General features: G+C 54.6%; 2 protein-coding genes across 2 annotated transcripts; one reads left to right on the top strand and one right to left on the bottom strand.

Annotated features, from left to right (window-relative positions):
- The first annotated feature begins 471 nt into the window (after nt 1–471).
- Nucleotides 472–10,348, top strand: MGAT4B (alpha-1,3-mannosyl-glycoprotein 4-beta-N-acetylglucosaminyltransferase B). The gene is made up of 15 exons (XM_019716978.2): nt 472–914; nt 6,073–6,258; nt 6,342–6,482; nt 6,562–6,695; nt 7,072–7,118; nt 7,341–7,454; nt 7,653–7,728; nt 7,826–7,940; nt 8,239–8,369; nt 8,518–8,625; nt 8,759–8,952; nt 9,332–9,410; nt 9,497–9,584; nt 9,661–9,773; nt 9,880–10,348. The coding sequence occupies exons 1-15, from the start codon at nt 818–820 to the stop codon at nt 9,901–9,903; spliced, it is 1,647 nt and encodes a 548-aa protein (XP_019572537.1). The 5' UTR covers nt 472–817; the 3' UTR covers nt 9,904–10,348.
- A 1,037-nt stretch (nt 10,349–11,385) lies between these two features.
- LTC4S (leukotriene C4 synthase) lies at nt 11,386–14,272 on the bottom strand. Its single transcript, XM_019716955.2, has 5 exons — nt 14,083–14,272; nt 12,214–12,313; nt 12,026–12,096; nt 11,855–11,936; nt 11,386–11,636 (listed from the first exon to the last, which is right to left on the bottom strand). Exons 1-5 carry the CDS (start codon nt 14,138–14,140, stop codon nt 11,495–11,497), a joined length of 453 nt encoding a protein of 150 aa, XP_019572514.1. The 5' UTR covers nt 14,141–14,272; the 3' UTR covers nt 11,386–11,494.
- Nucleotides 14,273–23,134: the final 8,862 nt, after the last annotated feature.

The following is a 23,134-nucleotide window of genomic DNA, read 5'->3' as shown; positions in this document are numbered from 1 at the left end:
GGCCCACTGTCCCTATTTTACGAAGCAGGAGCACCTTAGGTCCCTAGCACGCCTTTATCCGGCCACTACAGAAAGTCCTGAAAGGGGAAGTGGCCGTGGGCGCCGGTGCAGGCAGGGCTACTCCACCGAATCCCCTGGCTGGAGGCAGAACCAGCTCCATTCATACCTTCCCCCTTCCACCGACTAGACCCCCTCAGACCTGGGGGAAGGGCCGAGAATGAGGTCTAGATCTGGGGGGTCATAATGCAGATGTCACTCACTGAAAAGGGATTGGAGGAAAAAAAAAGAAAGAAAAGGGATTGGGGGACCAGGGCGCGCCGCCTGTACCGCAGCCGACCCGCACTCGCGAAGGTCCCCGCCTCGACCTACCTGAAGCCGTACCCAGGGCGGCCCGCAGCCCCGGACGCGCGAGCCCACGCGGGGGCCGCTCTCCCAAGGCGGGAGCTGGTCCCCGCCCCGCCTCCTCGTGGTGCTGGCTGCAACCGCGGGTGCTGCGGCCCCTTTAAATCCCGGCCGCCCCGCCCCGCCCCGCGCCGCCGACTCCGCGGTGGCCCCGGATCCAGGCCGGGCCGCGGCTCTCGCCGCCCAGCCCAGTCCAGTCCGGCCTGGCCCAGCCGCGGAGCGAGGCCCCGTGCCCGCGACCCGCGCCCAGAGCCCCGGAGGAGCCGACCCCAACCCTGCCCGGCCCCGGGCCCCGCCCCCCCCTGCCCCGGGGCCGGGGCCCCCGTCGCCCCCCCCACCTGGCCCCGCGCCCCGGCCCGGGCCTCCCGGGCCATGCGGCCTCGGCCCCGCCGGCGCCCGCCGCGCACCCGAGGAGATGAGGCTCCGCAATGGCACCTTCCTGACGCTGCTGCTCCTCTGCCTGTGCGCCTTCCTCTCTCTCTCCTGGTACGCGGCGCTCGGCGGCCAAAAAGGTGAGCCCTCCCCGCCGGGCCCGCGCCCCGCAGCCCGTCCCGCACCTGGGAGCATCTGGGGGCTCGCGGCCGAGCGGATCCGGGTCCGGGCAGTGGCCGCGGGAGGCGGCCGGAAGCCGACGCGGGCGCCCCTTCCACGCCCGCTGGCGCGGGAGGACGCCCCTCCCATCCTCGCCCCCATTTGTTTGTTGCCGGAATAACGAAATTCTCTTCTGCCGGGGTTGGGCCACTTGGCCCTGCAGTCGCCAGGTTCCCCATGCGGCTCTGGGACCCGCCTTCGTGAGTACAGTTACGCACATGCTGGGGGTGGTCGCTTCCACAGGCCAGCTGGGGCTTGGAGTTCTCAGAGAGGGACAGAGATACAAGGTCACGGAGGTGGTTGTGCCAGGTGCTTCCCAAGGCATCAGCTCCATGCACCTGGGCTAGAACAGGTACTGTGTTCCTGAGAGAGGTGTGAGGGGGCAGCCAGACATCCAGGCAGTGCCCTCCCCCTCACACCACCCGTCACACCAAGCCACTGTGGGTGCTGCTCCCTGGGGCCTCCGCAGCCCTCCTCCATGACATCTGGCCCCAGGACAGCTGCACAGGGCCCTGGGTACTGGGGCCACCTTCCTGTGGCTGCTGTAGGAGTGCATGGAGGTCTCAGAGCAGCCAGCGCAACCCCAACTGTCCATTAACTCACTTTGTGTGGTCTCACTGGGGCATCACTACCACCTGAAGTTTGGTCAACCTGGCCAGCCCACCACCATGGCCCTCTGAGTCTTGCCAGCACACTTGGGGATGGGGGTTAGGGGAGGCAGGTCCCCTCACCCCATGGCTGGAGTTGCTTGGTGTTGTTTGGGGTGGCTGGGGTTGAGGAGGCCCTTGCAGGCCCTTGTCCACCCAGAGGGCAGCACAAGAGGCACCGGGAAAAGTGGCTTCCTTCCTCCTCCTGGACTTCCTACAGAAAGAGTAAGCAGGGTCTGGCTGAGGCCCTCCCACCTCCTGCTTCCGTTTCCCTACACCACACTACATGAGGCTGGGGAAGGAGCTAGAGCCTACCTGACCCTCCAAGCCCCAGCAACCCCCCACCTGGCTCCTGCCTGCTCAGCCCAGCCTACTGCAGTCCTCCTGTTTAGATGGAGGTCAGGGGCCCTGAGGGAATCCCCTAGGGCTTGGTGCCAGGAGGGCATGGCTGTGGCAGAGCCTCTGTAGGTGGGGTGTGTCACCCTGGGAATGGTGTTTTGGACCCCTGAGAGAGTGACCACATAAGCAGACTGGCATGGAGGCCCAGGTAGGGCCGTATCTGATGGGCTGGGGCCCATGTGTCCGCTTGTGGGAGGGATGAGCCCCTGTACCCTGTCGTTGGCCAAGCCGCACTTCCTGTGTGACTCCTGCAGCAGCCACAGGCCCTCAGTCTGATGTCAAGAGCTGCAGCACAAGCCCCACCAGGACACCTTCTCTGGAGGCCTGGCTAGCCACAGGGAGCCAGTGTCCCTGTGTGTGTTTGTGTGTGTGTGGAGAGGGATTCCAGTGGCCTAATTTAGGGCCGACTTTCCCTGAGGGGAAGCTTCAAGGAGGCTGGTATCCAAGGGCCTGGGAGCAGGAGAGTACCCCCAGCCAAAGATTCGTGGGGCTCAGATGCAGGGGTCCTCATCTCTGAGGCACAGAAGCCCAGGAGCCTGTGAGGTGTGGTCAGGGTGTGACCTGGGCCTTTCTTATCGAGGGCTGTCACTCTTTTGGGGGTCTCAGTAGGGCCAGGTCTTTGAAGGCCTCAAGAGAAGCCTGAATCTGGGCTAATATGACCCCTTCTCATTCTTACATGTAGACAACCGTATTAAGCCGGTGGGAAAGCCAGACTAAGCCAGGCTGAGGCCAGACTGGACCCTGGCTTCCAGTTTGCAGCGAGTGGGGAGCTCAGGATAGGATTGGCCCAGGCACTGATACTTAGGGGAAAGGTAGAGGAACCCAGATCTGCAGGAAGGGAGAAGGTGGGCAGTGGGCCAGAAAGGAAGGAGGCAGCAGGAGCAGGTGGCATCCTGGAAGCCCAGGACCAGAAAGGACATGTAGGCCTTGGCAAGACGGGCCCTGGATATGGGTTTCACATCCAGTCTTGACCACTTTTGTGCAACAGCTCTGCTAGCGCTCAGACTGTAGCCCTCAGCCAAGTGTCTGCTGAAGGCCCGTCCCCAGGGAGGACAGCTGACCCTCCTGGGGGCTGGCTTCAGCCACACGGCCCTCCCCAGTGCCCCAACAACCTGGACTTCAGCTATGATGAACACCCCTCTTGACCACTGGGAGGGTAGGTACAAGTCCTGGAGGGAAAGAGAACACCTGCCCCCTCTCCATGCCCCGCCCCACCTCCCTGTTAACAGCAGACCTGCCCTGAGCCTGGCTCTAGCCTGTTCTCTTGAGCCAGTTTTCCCTTCCCTAGGTACAGGGCATGAGGTCTATTTCTTCAAGAAGAGACCTGGGAAAGACTGTGGTCCATGGGCCTCAGGTGTCCGGATTACTCTGCCTTCAGGTGGGGGGAAGAGTAGGAAAGCTACCAGTAGTGTGGCTGCAGCTGCCGTCCTTCCTTGGGGCCAGCTGCGCCCAGGGGCAGGCCCCTCACCCCACTTCCCTGGGGTAAAAAGCTATGGATTGAAGGACAAGCCAGGTTTCCTCAGCCCCAGCTCCCAGGAACTTCTGCCCTGTCCCCCAGAGGCCAGGGGCTCCCAGGCCTTTGTCCATCACTTGAGCTGCCTTCCCAGCCTACTCACTACTTCAGTCCAACCGCCCAGCCCATGCAGCTTGGGTGCCAGGAGGGCCTTGCAGAGCTCTGGCCTAAGGTTCAGCATATGGGGAGGCAGTCAAGAGCTTGAGGTTCTGGCTTTGACAGGCAAGAACAGAGTGGACCCATGAACGAGAAGCCAGGGATGAGGGTCAAGCTGGGGACCATGCAGGTGGCAGGCAGGGCAGGAGCAGGGGCCTGCTGCCGAGGGACCGTCTGCAGTGTTCAGGGACGTGACAGAAGGGTCAGTGTGGGCAGGAGCCAGGCCCAGGAACCCCTGGGGCCCATCATCTCTTAGTATACAGGAAGCTCAGGACCTAGGTGGAGGGAGGTCGCTGGGAAGGACAGCCAGGGGAGGGAGCAGGCTGTGCCCAGGCCTTGGTGGTCAGAGTGATTCAGGGCAGCAATACCTAGCCCTGCCCACGTGGCCTGTCCACCTGGGCAGGCTAGCCTACTTAGAGATCAGAGGAGGTGTAGGGCGACAATGGGCAGTAGTCAGAGGGGGGATGAGGCCTTCTCAGCCTCCCCCTACTTCACAGAGGGCCCCACTGCAGGGGGCTGCCTTGGGCAGGACTCAGTGGTTCCACTGCACTGGGGTGGGCAGCAGGGAGCAATAGGTAGGTGGGTAGGGACTCAGGCAGGAAGGAGGCCACCTGCCATGTCCAGGTGTCCAGGTGGCTCTGAATTACCCCCTGCTGGGCCTCAGCATCTCCAGCCCCCACACCGACCCCCTGAGGGCTGGCCCTGAACTTTGTGTGTTGGCCACTCCCATTCAAGAGGTCGGGTTTCCAGGGTAACCTGGCCTTGCAACCCAGCTGCAGTGCTGGCAGATCCAGTAACCTGATTCTCCCCTCCTTGCCCCACCCCCCAGGGCTGTCCCCCAGCTCTGAAGCTTAGAGTAGTGGCCTTTACCTTTAGCCCCAGGTAGGCTGGGTGTGGTGAAGGAGATTGGGCAAATTGGGTGTGGAGTGCTGCAGAATGGGGTATGTCCTGAGGTGAGCAAACTTTGCCTTGGCTGTGACTTCTGGTACCCACAGCTGTGGGGAGTAACACCATCCCAGGGCGTTCTGGGGGCTGTGACCCCACCAGGGATCAAGGAGCAGAAGAGCTGTCTGGGATGAGAAAGGAGTTCTGGAAGCTTCCTGGACTTGGAGACCAGGACTTGAAGGCTACATGGATGTTCATTTGGCCCAGAGGAGGAAAGGGGTCCGGGCAGAAGAGACCATAGCATGAGTGATGACGTGGCCATTAGGCAGAGACAAGGAGCCGTGTGTGACAGCAAATGAAGAGGGCAGAAGTGAGACCAGAAAGGCCTGGAGTGCACAGCCTACCAGGACCTGCTGTAGCAGCCACAGGCAGAGATGCCACTTGTCTCATTCTTGTCCACTGGCCCTGTCCAACCAGTGGCACCAGATATGGGCACCCCAGGGACCCCTGTCAGCTGTTAGGCAGCACCACCTCTGTGCTGCTCCTGGCCCCTGCACCCCAGTGTCCACAGCTGGGGCCCAGCTGGAGGTGGTGACAGGTCTCCAGAGAAGCAGGCCTCAAGATATTCGGGGCTGGTCCCCCAGGGCCACTGCCTCACTGAGTGACCCTGGACTAGTTTCTCAACATCATTTGCTCATTTGAGCACTGGGGCTGTAGCTGTAGCAGCCTCCCCTGCAGCTGGTGTGATGCTGAGGAAACCCAGAGGTGGTGCCTAGTGCAGGTTGCAACCAGTGACCACCATGAGGACAGTGATGGATGCGCGTCAGGGGCACACTGTCACTGACCCTGTGTGCAGGCTCAGTCCTACTCGGAGGATGGAAGGAGAGTCCCGGGAGGTTGTCCATCCCCAGAGCTGCCTTGAGGATGGGGCTGCCTGTGATCTCCTTTGTGAAGGAGGGTGGGAGTGCAGAAGTGGAGAGGAGGGAGCGGGGAATGCCGGGCACTGAGAAACTCCTCGAGGAAGGGCTGGGTCCTCGTGCCGTGGATGGGACCTTGGGTGTCCTATGCCTGGAAGGAGCAGATGATGCAAGAAGCCAGAGGGGGTTCTGGGAGTCACTGGATGGAGAGGATTCAGCCTCAGACTATTGCAGCCCCTGCTTAGGATTGTCCCTCCTGGGGCTAGAAGTGGTCCTGCAGCCCTCCCACTTCAGATGCCTCCTCAAAGGAGAAAATAATGGGGTAGGAAGAGAGTACTAGAGAGGGCTAATCCCCCAGTGGAGGCTGTCTCCCCCATATGTGTCATTGTAACTTCAAAGTGACCTTTATGTAAACCCAGAGAGCTCCTAAGTGGCAGGCAGGGGCACAGATGTAGATGGGCTGTCGCACAGATTGGCATGCACACCTATGCGCTGACACCCTCAAAGGGCTGTAAGTCAGCTCTAGGCCGCCTCCTGGTGACAGCGTGTGGACCACCCACAGGCGATGTGGTGGATGTGTACCAGCGGGAGTTCCTGGCGCTGCGTGACCGGTTGCACGCAGCTGAGCAGGAGAGCCTCAAGCGCTCCAAGGAGCTCAACCTGGTGCTGGACGAGATCAAGAGGGCCGTGTCGGAGAGGCAGGCGCTGCGAGACCGAGACGGCAATCGTACTTGGGGCCGCCTAACGGGTGAGCAACGGAGTGGGGCTGCAGGGCAGGAGGGGCTGGTAGCAGGCCGCGCCGTCTGACTTGCCCTTTCCCGACTCACCCAGAGGACCCACGACTAAAGCCGTGGAACGTCTCACACAAGCACGTGCTGCACCTGCCCACCGTCTTCCACCACCTGCCGCACCTGCTGGCCAAGGAAAGCAGCCTTCAGCCGGCCGTGCGCTTGGGCCAGGGCCGCACTGGAGGTAGGGGCGGGCGGGAAGGGGCGGGGCGGGGGCGGTCCGCTGTGGTGCCCGATCGACCTCCCACCCCCACCCCCTGCAGTGTCGGTAGTGATGGGTATCCCCAGCGTGCGGCGAGAGGTGCACTCCTACCTGACCGACACGCTGCACTCGCTCATCTCGGAGCTGAGCCCGCAGGAGAAGGAGGACTCGGTCATCGTGGTGCTGATCGCGGAGGCGAGTGAGCTAGGGCGCGGGGTCCGGGGCGCGGGGCACATTCAGAGGACATTTGGCACCAAATAAGAAGGAGAAATGAAAAGAGAGCAACATTCCAGAGGGAAAAGCTATCAGAAGTTCAGTCATTCACAAATTTATCAAGATAAAAAGTTAAAAGGAAAAAACATTTTAGCACTCCTTCATGGAGATGCCAATTACCTAGTGTACCCTACTCCATGGCCCAAGAGACCCTGAAGGGCTTTTTCTGAGGCACCTGTGGCCCTCAGGATGGATGGCTCACTCTCTCCATGTGTGGGGTTATCTGAAGCCTTAGCCCCTTCTTTCAGGCCATTCGGGGTGGCAACCGGCTTAGGGAGGGCACTTGGTCTCCCCACAGACTGACCCACAGTACACCTCGGTGGTGACGGAGAACATCAAGGCCTTGTGAGTACTGGCAGCCGGACACAGCTGGTGGAAGGAGGACCCTTTGCAGGGGGTGGGGCAGGCAGGTGCCTGCCTCCCCCACAAGATAGTGCCCTGTCTGGGGGAGGGTGCTTCCCCTATTGGCTGAAAGACCATGGGTGTGCAGAGGTGGCCCAACCCCTCCTGAGCCCCACTGACTGAGTAGGCTGCCTGTGGTATGGACTGGGCCTTCCTGTCCCCCAGGTTCCCCACAGAGATCCATTCCGGCCTCCTGGAAGTCATCTCCCCTTCCCCCCACTTCTACCCTGACTTTTCCCGCCTCCGAGAATCCTTTGGGGACCCCAAGGAGAGAGTCAGGTACTAGCACTGCCTCCTTCCCGTACCCCCAGCAACCTTCCCACCTGTGCAGAGAGCCCAGTCTGTTGGCTGCAGTGCCTCCATTTCTCCATTGGAGGACCCCTGCATGGGGGGAGGGTTCTGTCTCCAGTACAGCTGTGGCAGCCACACTGGAGGCGGACAGGTCTGAGCTCCTGAGGCCCTGCCCCTGGCCCACAGGTGGAGGACCAAACAGAACCTCGATTACTGCTTCCTCATGATGTACGCGCAGTCCAAAGGCATCTACTATGTGCAGGTCAGCACTGACACCCTGCTCTGCCCCGCCCCCACCCCGGCTGGGCCTGGGGGTGCCCATTCTGAGTCCCGGCCCCCACCTGCCCCCCACTATGCAGCTGGAGGACGACATAGTGGCCAAGCCCAACTACCTGAGCACCATGAAGAACTTCGCACTGCAGCAACCCTCAGAGGACTGGATGATCCTGGAGTTCTCCCAGCTGGGTTTCATTGGTGTGCCCCTGCCCCCATCCCATGGATCCGAACAGAGCCCCTCAGCCCCACAGCCATCAGCCCCCATCCCGCAGCAGCATGCTGGGAGCCTTTCCTGGAGGGGCCACTGCAGTCCCACCTGAACTGTTCCCACCCACCCTCTGCGACCATCACTTCTGCCCCCTAGTGCCTTCACCTGCCTGCAGCCTGCCACAGGGTTTGCTGTGGGCCTCCCCAGTGGCTCCCACAGGGAGTAAAAGGAAGTTGGGCAGAGCAAAGGTGCCCACTCAGCACCCCTTTCCCCTCACTCCTTCCCCAGGGAAAATGTTCAAGTCGCTGGACCTGAGCCTGATTGTGGAGTTCATCCTCATGTTCTACCGGGACAAGCCCATCGACTGGCTTCTGGACCATATTCTGTGGGTGAAGGTCTGCAACCCTGAGAAGGACGCGGTGAGCAGGGGCTGCCCAGAGGCGGGTAGGGTGGTGGTGCACGCCACCCCCAGCATGCCTGTGTCCACGGCCGTCTGGCTGTGGGAGGCCCTGTCCTCAGATGCAGGGTTGCACTGAGCCCCACGGTGCTGCCCCCTCCACTCTGCAGAAGCACTGTGACCGGCAGAAGGCCAACCTTCGGATCCGCTTCAAGCCGTCCCTCTTCCAGCATGTGGGCACTCACTCCTCCCTGGCGGGCAAGATTCAGAAGCTGAAGGTGGGCTGTGCCCCATGTGAACCTGGCTGAGTCCAGGCAGAGCCCGGGCTGGGACGAGGGGTGGGGGTGAGGGGGTGGCAGGGCAAGTCCACTGTAGTAGTGCTCCAGCACCGCTGTCCTTCCGGGGCTGCAGGACAAGGACTTTGGGAAGCAGGCGCTGCGGAAGGAGCATGTGAACCCGCCAGCCGAAGTGAGCACAAGCCTCAAGACATACCAGCACTTCACCCTGGAGAAGGCCTACCTGCGGGAGGATTTCTTCTGGGCCTTCACGCCTGCTGCGGGGGACTTCATCCGCTTCCGCTTCTTCCAGCCCCTGCGTCTTGAGCGGTCAGTGCCAGCACCCACATGTCCACCTTGGGGAGGGGTGGGATGGCTACCAGGGCACAGGTCTTGCCACAAATTTTTGTGACCCCCATCAAATTAGTCAACCTCACCATGTCTTAGTTTCCTTATCTGAAGAGTGGGGCTCATAACAGTAGCTACCTTGTAAAGACTATGTCAGGCAGTGCCCAGAGGAATGCAGTGACATTGCCTATCACCATTGTCCCTATGAGAAGTCCCTGGTGACCTGGCACAGCCCACCAGCTGCCCCTGGTGGTGGCCAGCCTGGCCCAGCACCTGGGGCTGAGGCCCAGTACTTTGGCTGCTGGGCCATGCTTGGGTAGTGCCCCACCCTGCAGCCACTCACAGGCTTGCCTGGCCGCAGTTTCTTCTTCCGCAGCGGGAACATTGAGCATCCAGAGGACAAGCTCTTCAACACTTCTGTGGAGGTGCTGCCCTTTGATGTGAGTGTGGCAGGGTGTGGGTGCACACAGAGACCGGCCCTTCCCACAGCCCCTCGCTTCATTCAACCCCTTGATTTTGCCCCCAGAACCCTCAGTCAGACAAGGAGGCCCTGCAGGAGGGTCGCTCAGCCAGCCTCCGGTACCCACGAAGCCCTGATGGCTACCTCCAGATAGGTGAGTAGGGTCAGGCGGGGAGAGGCTGGACTGAGCAGGGGACTTGGGGCAAGCTCTCAGCAATGCCCTCCCCCAGGCTCCTTCTACAAGGGTGTGGCAGAGGGCGAGGTGGACCCTGCCTTTGGCCCCCTGGAAGCACTGCGCCTCTCCATCCAGACAGACTCGCCGGTGTGGGTCATTCTGAGCGAGGTGAGACAGGACAGGACAGGGCAGGGCGCAGGGAACAGCAGCTATTCCCAGTAGCTAGATGGGGCCAGCTCTGCAGGCCCTGCTAACCCTGAGCCGACTCTTCCAGATCTTCCTGAAAAAGGCCGACTAAGGGAGGGCTTCTGAGGACTGGCCCTGAAGCCCAGGAGGCCTGGGATGTCTTCACTACAGCCCTGGGAGGGTCAGGCGCAACCGACCCAACCTGAAGCGTTGTCCCTGGCACTGCTCAGTGGCCTGGGGTTGCCGCTGGCCCGGAGGCCCCAGGAGCTGGTGCTGCCCGCCCACTGGGCCGAAGGAGGAGGCAGCGGTCCCCACACTGTGCCTGAGGCTGGCCTGTGCCGCCCAGAACCGTTCGCAGCCGGCAGGCTTGAGCCAGGCCGTTTTAGAAGAGCTTTTTCCTGGGCGCCCACTGTCTCCGGCGCGAACACTGGAATGCATATACTACTTTATGTGCTGTGTTTTTTATTCTTGGATACATTTGATTTTTTCACCTAAGTCCACATATACTTCTATAAGAGCGTGACTTGTAATAAAGGGTTAATGAAATGTGTGCCTCACACTGTGCTCTGAGCTTCAGCTGGTGGGGGAAGGCCAGGCGCCAGGTGATGCCACCCCAAACCCAGCTGCCACCTCTGGGCAAAGCCACGGAGCCAGACTCTCCCCACACACAGCTCATGCCCATTTCCCCAGGACCCTCCAGTCTAGGCCTGGGCCACCTTGAAGGGTCTGCATACTCGACGTTGGAGCCGGCTTGGAATCTGGGTGTGGGCTTCCAAAGCCATCCAGCTCCACGAGGTCCACCCCAACCAAGCGCACCCCCAGCTCTCATCACCCCGAACTACTAGCGGCAGAGTCTCCCAAATCGAACCCATTCTCACCTCATTCCGCCTCCTTCGAGGGTCTCAACCCTGCCCTCTACGGTCCCCAAGGCCCCATTCATCCCCCGCTCTGACACATTTTAGGGTCTCCTGCCCATCTCAGGGCCTTTGCCCACACTGTTGCACTGCTTGCAAAGTTCCTCTGCCAACTCGGCTAAGTCACCTGTTGAGGGATATTCTGCCCAGACGGCAGGCCCTCCCGGGGTCTGGCCCTCCAAGGCACCCGGACGTTTTTTTTGAGAGCGCCTATCACGACGACACTGACCGTTTTTGTCGTCCCCAAGGCTCCACGGCAGGGTGTCCTGAACATCTACACTGTTCTAGACGGCAGAGAACGAGTGCTGACAAGAACGGGTCCCTGGTGTAGGGTTATGAAGGCCAGGGGACATGTAATAGAGTGGCTGAGGGGCAGGCTTCAGAGGAGGGAGGCAGACAAGGAGGGTGCGGGCAGCAGGGAGGAGCCGTGGGGTGGGGGGAGGGTGAACCTGGGCGGGATAGGGCGCCCGCGGGCCAGCCGTGTTGCTCCAGGAGCTGAGAGCGGGGCGGAAGAGGAAAAAATCGAGCCCCTGTCCAGTGGGAGGCCCCTTTCCTTCCACGGCCCGGCCCCTACCACCCCCGGGAACTCCACCCCACTGCTGTGGCCGGGGGCTGAGTCCCTTCCAGGCTCCACAGCCCGTGCAGCGCGACCCCGTCCAACCCAAAGAGCGTATTTGGCGTCGGGTCATAGGCATTTTTATTAGAGACTGGGACGGTGGGCGAGCACCCTCCTGCGTCCTCCAGGAGTCTCCGGCTCTTCTCCAGCTCCGCCGACCCGGTTCCTCGGTCTCAGGCCCTAGGCAGCAGTGTCCTGAGCCGTCCCAGAAGCGCAGCGCGCAGCGCGGCCGGGAGAAAGTGGGCAAGCAGACCAAGTGCCGCCAGAGCCACCAGCAGCCAGAGCACGCGCGCGCTCGCATACAGCGGGGCCAGCCTGTGGGCGGTGCTCAGCAGTGGTGAAGCCAGGCGGCAGCCGGGTCCCCGGCTCGCGGCCCCCGCCCCTCCCACCAGCCCGGTCAGGACTTCCACCAGGGCCCCGCCCCCCCACAGGACCCACCTCCCACCGGTTGCCGGGTTCTGCCCGCCAGTGTCTCCGGGCCCCTGCAGTCAAGACCCCGCCCACCAGCCTCCTTTCCGCGCCCCAGTTCTCACCTCTGCTGCGCCGAGCACGAGTAGCCCTGAAAGTAGCGGAGGCGCGCGAACAGGTAGAGCAGGCCGCACAGGGCCGCCGCACCTGGGGGAGGGACGAGCGGAGTCAGGTGAGCGCACTGGCTCAGGGACCCCTGGGGTTCCAGTGCGTGCGTCCCTGCCCCGCGTCCAGACCTTCGTGGAAGAAGATGCCGGCCACCCAGAGCGTGGCGAGAAACAGCGGGAAATACTCGCTGCAGTTCACTCTACGGTAGGGGCGGGGCATCACGGTAGGGTCCGTGAGGGAGCGGGCGGGGGACGTCGGACCCTGCTCGCCCCGGGCTCTCTCGCTCCCCGCCTAGCGACCTCCCGCCACGCCTCACTGGGCTCGGTAGACGCGCTCGAACTCAGGCGGGCCGGTGGTAAGCGGCGGGGACACGCGGAAGGTCCTGCGCGCTGAGATCACCTTCAGGGAGAAGTAGGCTGAGGACGAAGGAGACGGGAGTCAGGTCTGGCCGCCGGACTCCAGCCCCTTCTCGCGGGCCCCGCCTCTCATCTGGCCCTCACCTTTTCTCCTCCCATCTCCATGCTTAGTTTTTCACGACCCCCCTTGAAAGCCCTCCCGAGGGGACCTCCCCTCAACGCTCGTCTCTGGGCTCGCCCTCTGTCCATGACGTTCAATGGGCAAGGCAGGGTGCGGGCCTGGGGTGCCCTGTGAGTGTAGGGGGAGGAGGATACCGGTCACAGGGACACCTGCCATGGGCGGGTCACTCAGACTTTCCTTCTGAATCATTTGACTTGCAAAATGCAGGCAAATACCCAGCTCCCTGTCTCTGGACATGGACCTTGGCTTTGGGGTCCTTAGACAGGGAGTGCCACTAGACAGAACCGGCTGCATTCTTCCAGTTGCAGGGCAGCACACACCCTGTTGCTAGCAGCCCATGGTCCCCCACCTACAAGGCCTCCTGACCCTGCCTCAAGCCAGAGTCACTCAAGCCTGGGTCCCTGTGCCTCCAAACTGTGGCATGGCCTCCTGTCTCAGTTTCTATATTCAGACACTATGGACCCTGGCCTAAATCTGACAGATACACTCTCCCCTGCCCCCAGGTGGTTGCAGCTAGTAGTCTTCTAGTCTAACCCCAGGTTCCCAAGGGCTCTGCCACCCTTCATTCCAGCGTGGGTGGGTGCCAGAGTGGGTTTGCCCTAGGGAATCTGAGTGCACAGGGGCCCTTCTCTTAACCCCAGGCCAGGCCCTCACCACACACACAACCCCATGCTGGGTGCCCCCAACTATCTTCCCACAAGTCCTGTGGCCCTGGAACCCTTGGTGCTAGGCCATCTGTGAACATATCACATCCCACGTGCACTATGAATGCTAAGGGTGGCCATGCCAGCACAGTGTAGGATCTGTGGGTACATGAGCAGGGGCTGAGGGCCAAGCTTGCTGGTGTGGCTGGAGATGAAGTCTGCTCAGCCCTCCAGGCCCTTCCCCAAGCTGTACCTTGTCCTAGCCCGTGTATGCTATGGAGTAGTGGTGTCCCAAGCAGTGGGGCTATCTGGCCTGGGAATGTGTCCTCTAGGGCCAGTCTGAGAAGGGCTCCAAGCAGGCACCTTTGGGGCACCAGGGGAGCAAGTTCCAACCATGTCCAGCTCCACATGGTCCCAGCATGATGAGGGTGCCTTTGGAGACAGGGTCAGGGGATAGGGCTTTCCAGAGAGGGGACACCCAGAGAGGGGACAGTTGGAGAGAGCAGGGACTGGCTGGAGCAGGGCTGCACCAGGCCCATGGCTGTCCCACTTCTGTACCCAGTACCAGACTACCCATTCATCCTAGCACACACCCCCAGGTCCCACAACCCAACGCAGATGGATGCCTACCTACTTCCTGAAGCCCCTAGCCTCCTCTGGGGCCACCACCCCAACCCCAAGCCAGGTACCTGACATGCCTACTTCAGTCATCCCTCAGGGGCTTTTTTCTATTTCGCAGCCCCTATCAGCCTTGGTCCCTCTCCAGCATTCACAGTTTGCCCTGCAGACATTCCTCCGGGGCTTGCCCGCTCCCCATCTGGGGAAAGCCTCCAATGGTAGAGTCAGTGGGGTCAGAAGAATTTGAGCACCAGTTTGAGCCAGGGGCCCCACCTCTGCCCCTCACCTGGGCCTGGGCCCTCCAGTACCTCCCCAGGGCTTGGAGGGCAGAAGACAGAGTGCAGGGGTCTGAGGCCCACCCACCTCCTAAACAGTAGCCAGCCCACCTTGCAACAGGACTCCCAGGAGGGTGACGGTGGCCAGAAGAGCTACCTCGTCCTTCATGGTGCCGGTGGGTCTGTCAGGCTGGCTGGTGTGTGAGAGGGCTGGCTGCAGAGCTCTTATCAGCGCAGGCCTGGCTGCTGCTCAGAGAGGGCTGGCCCAGGAGAGGAAGACTGGCAGGCTCTCCCCGCCCCTTCGCTCCTTTGCAGTGTGTGTGTGGGGAGGGGGGGAGTTAGGGGAGGGGCATGACCATGGCCAGAGAGAGCCAGGGAGCCTGGTCAGACTGAGCAGGGGCGGAAACCAGACCAGATGGAGTCTGGGCAGGAGAGAGCAGCTGGCTGGGATAGCCTGGCCACTTCCTCCCAGTCCTTCTAAGTCCTTCTGTGCCTAGCCCTGTGCTGAGAGAACCCAACCTGCCTATCCCGGCGTGCTCCAGCCTCAGATAGGTCCAGCCCTCATGTTATTCCAGTGTCCCAGACCCTGCGTCCTCAACGGGTCCCAGTATGCCGTCCAGACCTCCCCTTGTCCTGGGTCTGGTTTCAGGAAACTAGAGGCTCCTACCCTAGTGCCCACTGCCACCACTGCCCATCTATCCCCAAATCCTACACATTCTCAAAGACAAACCCCAGTGACACCTTCCAAGCCCCAGCCTGCCCCAGTCATATCTCACCTGGGAACAGATCACAGGTTCCTTATGTGTTCCCAGCCCTGACCTGCCACCCACTTATACACACCCACTTATCTGTTTCCCCGCCTCCCAAATGGCTGTTTTATAATATGCAACTCTGACTGCAGGGCCATCCAAGCACCCAGCCCACATGGCACAGCCAAGTGTTTTCTTTGTCCCAGGAAGCCTGATGCCCGCCAGCCCCACTGCTGCCTGGGCTCCATGCACCTGGATCATTCCGAAGGCTGCCTGGCCTGGCAGGGTGGGCCAGCCCACTCAGGACAGCTGAACCTATCCTTTCTGGGGTCTCTGACTCTGGAACAGTCACCTGCCACTTCCGCTTGCCCAGCATTTTTCCCTCCAGTCAGGTCCTGTGGTTTGGGGAGAGTTGTCTCCACCTCCTAAGCCTGTGGGAAGGACAAATGAGCCAAAACACTGTGGAGTCAAAGCTGACTCAAGATGGTGAGGTGCAGTTCTGGAAACTTCCTTAGAGCTTTGGGGAAGAGTGTTCAGAGTGAGGAGGTAGATTGCTGAGGGCCGCTGGTGGCCGTACACTGCCCTGAGAAGGATGGAGCCTATGCAGGGCCACCGTGACAGGAGCGAGGTCACTCATGTCCTGAAACCCTGGGGCCACCTTGCCTGGAACGCTCTCCTGGCTGTTCAGCTTCTCCGTGTTGTAAGATGGCCACTTCTCCTTTTGGCTCACACTGGTTTGAGGTGGGTCAGTGGTGGCGGAGTCTAGACAAGGCCACAAGCAAACACAGGCCATGCCGTGGAGGCGCAAGAACAGAGCAGCTGGGTCTCCGAGTAACTACTGCTGGAGCAGGTCCTAGGCCACTGTGGCAGCCTGGCACCCCTCAGCCTCCGTACCCTCGCCACCCACCTGGCCTCCTTCCTTGCTGCCCCAAACCCAGGTTCCAGCCTGAGGGCTGTATTGTCTTCTGGATTCCCCAAGAACCACTTTTACCCTCATCACCTGGCCAATGCTCAATGGATGCCCTTTAGCCATCCTCACGCTCCCCTCCCCCTGCCTCAAACCAGCTGCTCCACAACTGAGGGCTCTGCAAGTTCCTCAAGGGCAGAGCTGGGTCTCCAATCTGTGCCCTTCTTTGGACCAGGTCTGATGGCAGCAGTAGTAGGAGCTCAGTGACAGAGAATGACTGATAGATCTTCAGAAACAGACTAGAGCACGAGGAGGCAGACACCCGATGCATCAGCCCTCTTCTTCCCTGAAACCTGCCCTGACCACAGCACTTGTTCTGGGTCACCTGAAGGGTGGGACACATGCTGGCAGGAAGGCTGTGCATGGTTGTGCATACATGCAGTGTTTTACACCCATGTGTCTCTCTCAACACTCCAGTGCGCTCGAGTGTACCAGAGCTCATCCATGGCCCGTGTGTGTGTCCCTGAGTCCCTGCATGTGTTCAGGCCCTCCTCTCTGCCAAGCTCTTGTTTCCTCTGAAGCCCAGACATCCGCCCTTCCGAGCTCATCCCCTGCCCTGGCAACAGGAAGCTGAAGCCTAACATCAGCAGCTTCTGAGGAAGTCCCTGGGCATATTTCCAGGCAGGGACTGGGGTCTCAGTCCCTGGAGTCTTCCTCAAACCCCTGGGTCTACAACCCCCTCCCTCTGAGCCTGCCGAGCCTCTGGGGTTCCTTCCTGAGCTGGGCCTGCTTAGGCTCACAGAGGTCCAGCCTGAGGCTCTCAAGGCACCGGCCATGCCCCCACCCCCTGGGCAGCCCTGGAAATGCCAGCATCCCGAAGGAAGTGCAAAAGCCCCCCCCTGAGCCCCTACAGGACGTGCTTCTGTGACTCAGGACCCATGCCCTGGTACTGCAGCCCCTACATGACCCTGAGGAAACTTCTGGAAGCATATCTCACCAAGGATCTCTGGGGAGTGCAAAGTCCAGCAGAAATTACAATTTCAGGATGATAGGCCATCATGAGCAGTGCACAACTCAGACCCTAAGCTTAAAAAACAAAAAAGATTTATTTTGAAATTATTTTAATTACAAAAAGTTGCAAAAATAGTACAGTTCCCATATACCCTTCACCCAGCTTCTTCCTCTAATATTAAAGTCTTATATAACCACAATCCCATTATGTAAATTAAGATACAATACTATCAACCATTTTACAGATCTTATTTAAGTTTCACCAATTGTCCCACTAAAATAGTATAAAGACCTCAAAAACATTATGCTAAGTGTGCCAGACACAAAAGACCACATATCATATGATTCCTTTTATATGAAATGTCCAGAAAAGGCAAAACAATAGAGACAGAAAACAGATCAGTGCTGGCCTGGGGCTGTGAGTGACGGATCTGATTGCAGTGAGGAAAACGTTAGACCTACACTTTGGTGATGTTTGCATGACTCGGTAAATTTACTGAAAATCATTGAATTATACACTTAAAATGGGCAAATTTTACGGTATGTAAACTATACCTCAACAAAGCTGTTTTAAAAAGAGTTTTACAAAGGCTGCTTATATAGATAGCTTCAACCGTTAGCATGTTATATAACAGCATACATGATTAAAACCAGGAGAGTAACTGATCCAAGACTATTAACTAACCTATAGACCTTATCCAAATTTCAGCAATTGTCCCAGGATGTCCTTTTTCTGGTCCAGGAACCAGTTCAGGATCATATGTCCTGCGTCTTCTCCAACCCAGGATGATTGGACGGGTCCTCAGTCTGTCTTTGTCTTCCATGATCTTGACGCTGTGAAGAGCACCAGTGAGTTCTTCTGTAGATGGCCCTCAATTTGGATTGTCTGATGTTTTCCCATGAGTAAATGAGGTTATTCATTTTCGGCAAGAATGCCACAGAAGTGTTATATGGCCTTCTCAGTGTCTCACTTCAGAAGGGACACATCTTTTCACAACCCTAAGCTTTCCACGCAAGGAAATAACTACCGTGATGAAGGCACATCTTGCTCCTGACTTAATCCATCTTGTCCCCTGCCCTTTGGGCACCTGGGCCCCCATGCACCCCCAAGACGTATCAGCACCCTTCCCTAGCAGCCCTTGTCCCTCTCCATTTTCCTTTTTGTGTTTCTATGTCCCCACACTTCCAGGAGTGCCTTGGAGGAGATGATTGTCTTCTGCCTGGTCCCCAGGCCCCACATGTAGTAGGTGCTCAGGTACCTATAAATGAGCAAATGAACAGCTGCCCAGCTAGCCTGGCTGCCCTCCCTCCCCTCTTCCCTGGGAAACCACTGAACTGTGTCCATAGTTTTGCCTTTTCCGGAATGTCATAGTTGGAATCATACAGTGTGCAGCTTTTTCAACTTGGCTTCTTTCACTTAGTACTATGCATTTAAGGTTCCTCTGTGTCTTTTCGTGACTTCATAGATCATTTGTTTTCAGCACTGAATACTATCCCATTATCTGGATGTGCCATAGTTTCCTTATCCATCACCTACTCAAGGGCATCTTGGCTGCTTCCAGGTTTTGGCAATTAGGAATAAAATCCATGTGCAGGTTTTTGCGTAGACGTAAGCTTTCAGTTCCTTTGGGTAAATACCAAGGAGCACAACTGCTGGAGCCTATGGTGAGACTATGTTTAGTTTTATAAGAAACAGCCAAACTGTTTTCCAAAGTGGCTGCACCATTTTGCGTTCCCACCAGCAATGGGTGAGAGTTCCTGTTGCTCCCCATTCTCTCCGGCATTTGGTGGTGTCAGGATTCTGGATTTCAGCCATTCCAGTAGATGCATCGTGCTATCTCAGTGTTTCTTCATTTGCATTTCCCTGCTGACATAGGATGTAGAGCATCTCTTCATACGATCACTTACATTTATATATCTTCTTTGGTGAGATGTGTGTTCATGTTTATTGTCCGTTTTGAAATCAGGTTGTTCATTTTCTTGTTTAATCTTAAGAGTTCATTGTATATTTTGGATAACAGTCCTTTATCAAATGTTTTTCCCAGTCTGTGGTTTTTCTTCTTATTCTCTTGACAGTGTCTTTCACAGAGCAGACATTTTTTTATTTTAATAAAGTTCAGCTTATCAAGTATTTCGTTCATGCATTGTGCCTTTGGTGTTGTATTTAAAGTCATCACTATAACCAAAGTAACTTCTAGGAGTTCTACAGTTTTGCATTTCACATTTATATCTATGATTCATTTTGATTTAATTTTTGTGAAGAATGTAAACAAAGTCTCTGTCTAGATTCATTTTTTTGCATGTGGATGTCCAGTTATTCCAGCACTATTTGTTGAAAAAGACTGTCTTTTCTCCATTGCATGGCTTCTGGTGTTTTGTCAAAAATCGGTTGACTATGTTTATGTGGGTCTATTTTGGGGTTTTCTATTCTGCTCCATTGATAAACAAATAGTTTTATTGTTGTTGTTTTTTGTTTTGGTTTTTTTTTGGCCAATACAACACTGTCTTAGCTTACTGTAGCTTTATGGTAAGTCTTGAAGTCAGGTAGCCTCAGTTTGCCAACTTTGTTCTTCTTCAAGATTGAGTTGGCTATTCTGGATCTTTTGCCTCCTCATTATAAGCTTTAGAATTAGTTTGTTTATGTGCACAAAATAATTTGCGGGCATTTTTTTTTTTTAACTGGAATTGCATTGAACCTATAGATCAAGTTGAGAAGAACTGACATCTTGACGATATTGTCTTTCTATCTATAAACATGGAATGTCTCTCCAGTTATTTACTTCTTAGATTTCTTTCATTTGAGTTTTGAGTGTAGCTTTTTAGGAAGTTTTGAAACCAGGAATTGTGAGTCCTCCAAGTCTTTTCTTCATGTTCAAGATTGTTTGGGCTAGTCTGGATTGCTTGAATTTCCATCTGAACTTTAGGATTATTTTATCAGTTTCTACAAAGAACTGGCTAAGATTTTGGTAGGGATTATGTTAAATTTGTATATTAATCTGGGGATGTTGCCATCTCAGCAATATTAAATATTCTGATCTGAGCACCTGAGATTTCTTTCAACTTACTAGATCGTCTTTAAATTTCTGTCATAACAATATTTTGTAGTTTTCAGAGTATGTTTTGTGTTTCTTTTGTTACATTTATCCCTAAGTATTTTATTCTTTTTAGTACTATTGTAAATAGAAGGGTTTTCTTAATTTCATTCTCAGATGTACATAGAAATACAAATTATTGTGAGTTGATCTGTGTCCCTTAAACTAATTGAACTTGTTCTATTCATTTTTTAAATAGATTTCTTAGTATTGTCTATGTATAAGAGCATAAGATCTGCAAATATAGTTTTAGTTCTTCATTTTGCATCCTTACATTTTCTTGCCCAATTGCTCTAGCTAGGACCTTCTGAAATGGCAAAAGCCCTTATCTTGTTCTTGATCTTAGGGGCAAAGCATTCAGGGTTTCACTATTAAGCATGATGTTAGCTGTGGGTTTCGTAGATGTCATATCAGGTTGAGGAAGTTGCTTCTCATCCTAGTTCATTAATTGTTTTTATCATGAAAGGGTGTAGGATTTTCTTAAATGCTTTTTATACATCTATTGAGATAATCATGTATTTCTTTCGCTTGTTTTTTATTACGATAGTGTATTACACCAATTGATTTTTGAATTGTAAATCAACCTTGCATTCCTGGTACAATTCCCACTTGGTCATGGTGCATAATCCTTTTCATATGTTGCTGGATTTGGTTTGTTAATAAGTGTTGAGGATTATTAATATCTTTCTTTAAATTTCAAAAATAAACTTTATGTCACCACCATTAAAATAGTCAATATTATTTGTCATAAACAGAAAATAAAACAGTGTAATTCAATTCTGGCCAGATAGTCTTATTAGCCCGGGGCTTAAAGCCGATGCTTTGTCATGTCATCAGCGTTGTTGTTAACAGAAATAGAAGGGACAATTTGTGCATCAATAGAGAATAATGGCTGTGATTTATTGAGACATATCAAATACATGAATATTGAAACATTCATGATTTTGTAATGATACTTAAAAACCTCACTGAACACCTTTGGAGGTTGTTAAAGGACTAACTCATTTACCTAAGAATTGACAAATAAAGGTAAAGAAATAAGCATATGAGATAGTCAGTCATGTTCAGCCACAAGAGGAGACACAGGAGAGGCTCAAGGGAACAAAGTTCATCATTCTTACAGGTTCTGGAGACACAGGGTCACTAGGGAAAGCAGCAGGGTGGTCAGGAGGCGGAAGACAGGACTAAGAGGGAAAGTCTTGGTCAGAGCTTCTATTGGAGTTTTCACAGGAAATACAATGCACACAGGGGTCAACAGTTTAGGATTGGCTAGTTGGAATAATTTCTGTGGGCTCTAACTATGAGGGTGGTCTCTAGTTTCCTGGCACCTGGCCCTGGGATAATTAAATCAGATGATTGAATCAGTTGGAGGAGATCTGGCTCTGAATTGGTTAGTTTGCATATCAAAGAGCTGCTCCCAGCGGAACTTCCTATTTCTAAGTTGGTTAGCCCCAGGATGGGAAGTCTTCCCTCAGCTAGAAAGAAAGGGTTTTTAATATGGCAAAACATAGCAAATTTGAAATATGTATGTACATATATATACACATATACACAAATGTATATTTAAAATATATATACACACATATATTTAAATTATACTCATATATACATACACACATAAATATATATACAAATATATTTAAAATACAGAGGATGCCAAGAAAATGTATACACATTTTAAGAAAGGAACACTGTATGAAAATTGTAATACTCAATATATACCAATAACAAAAGACGTTTGACTTCCGCAATTACAAGAGGTGCTCAAAGTGGTTACCATCAGCATCCAGACACTTCTGATTACGGCAAACTACTGCTTGAGCAATGTTGACCGAAGTGTCCACTTGTATACATTTTTTTTTGGCACTCCCAGTATATACATATATATAAATACATATACATAAAAGTATATTTAAAATATACACATATAGGGGCCGGCCCGGTGGCTCAGGCGGTTGGAGCTCCATGCTCCTAACTCCAAATGCTGCCGGTTCGATTCCCACATGGGCCAGTGGGCTCTCAAACACAGGTTGCCAGTTCGACTTCTCGAGTCCCGCAAGGGATGGTGGGCTCTGCCCCCTGCAACTAAGATTGAACACGGCACCGTGAGCTGAGCTGCCTCCCGGATGGCTCAGTTGGTTGGAACACAGGTTCTCAATCACAAGGTTGCCAGTTCAACTCCCGCAAGGGATGGTGGGCTGTGTCCCCTGCAACTAACAATGGCAACTGGACCTGGAGCTGAGCTGCGCCCTCCACAACTAAGATTGAAAGGACAACAACTTGACTTGGAAAAAAAATCGTGGAAGTACACACTGTTCCCCAATAAAGTCCTGTTCCCCTTCCCCCAATAAAATCTTAAAAAAAACAACACAGTATGTTACTTTAAAAAAAATATATATATATACACATACACATATACCCATATATATACAGACATACAGATATGAGGTCTGACAAGTTCACGAACTTGTTGCAACGATGTTACTAACCTTTTTTTGATGTCAGAGGGATTGTTCATTATGAATTTGTACCAACTGGACAAACAGCTAACCAAGTTTACTATTTGGAAGTGCTGAAAAAGCTGCATGAAAAGTTAGACGACCCGAACTTTTCGCCAACGGTTCATGGCTCTTGCATCATGACAATGAACTAGGTCACACAGCACTGTCTGTGAGGGAGTTTTTAACGGGTAAACAAATAACTGTATTGGAACACCCTCCCTACTTACCTGATCTGGCCCCCAATGACTTTTTTTTTTTTTTTACCTGAAGATAAAGGAAATATTGAACTGAAGACATTTTGGTGACATTCAGGACATCAAGGGTAATACGACGACAGCTCTGATGGCCATTCCAGAAAAAAAGTTCCAAAATTGCTTTGAAGGGTGGACTAGGCGCTGGCATCGGTGCATAGCTTCCCAAGGGCAGTACTTCGAAGGTGACCGTAGTGATATTCAGCAATAAGGTATGTAGCACTTGTTCTAGGATGAATGCACGAACTTAATTGTCATACCTTCGTACACAAAAGTATATTTAAAATATATGCATATATATGTACATACGCACACAAGTATATTTAAAATATATACATACATATACACACAAGAATATTTAAAATATACATATATACATACATACATATACACAAGTATATTTAAAATAATACATACATACAAGTATATCTAAAACACACACATATATACATATACACAAGTATGTTTAAAATAATACATATACACATACATATACACATAGTATATTTAAAATGTACACACATATAATACAGCACTTATCCTGCTTTGCTTGTTCATCTGTATATTGGCAACTAAATAGTAGTTGGGGGAAAGTTATAGCTTCATGGATGAATTCTAGATAACACATGAAGTAGGAATGAACCTGTGATGA

Source organism: Rhinolophus sinicus, linkage group LG10, assembly GCF_036562045.2.
Source record: "Rhinolophus sinicus isolate RSC01 linkage group LG10, ASM3656204v1, whole genome shotgun sequence".
Lineage (NCBI taxonomy): Eukaryota > Metazoa > Chordata > Mammalia > Chiroptera > Rhinolophidae > Rhinolophus > Rhinolophus sinicus.
Note: the sequence above shows the minus strand (reverse complement) of the source record. Positions and strands in the feature narration are given on the sequence as shown.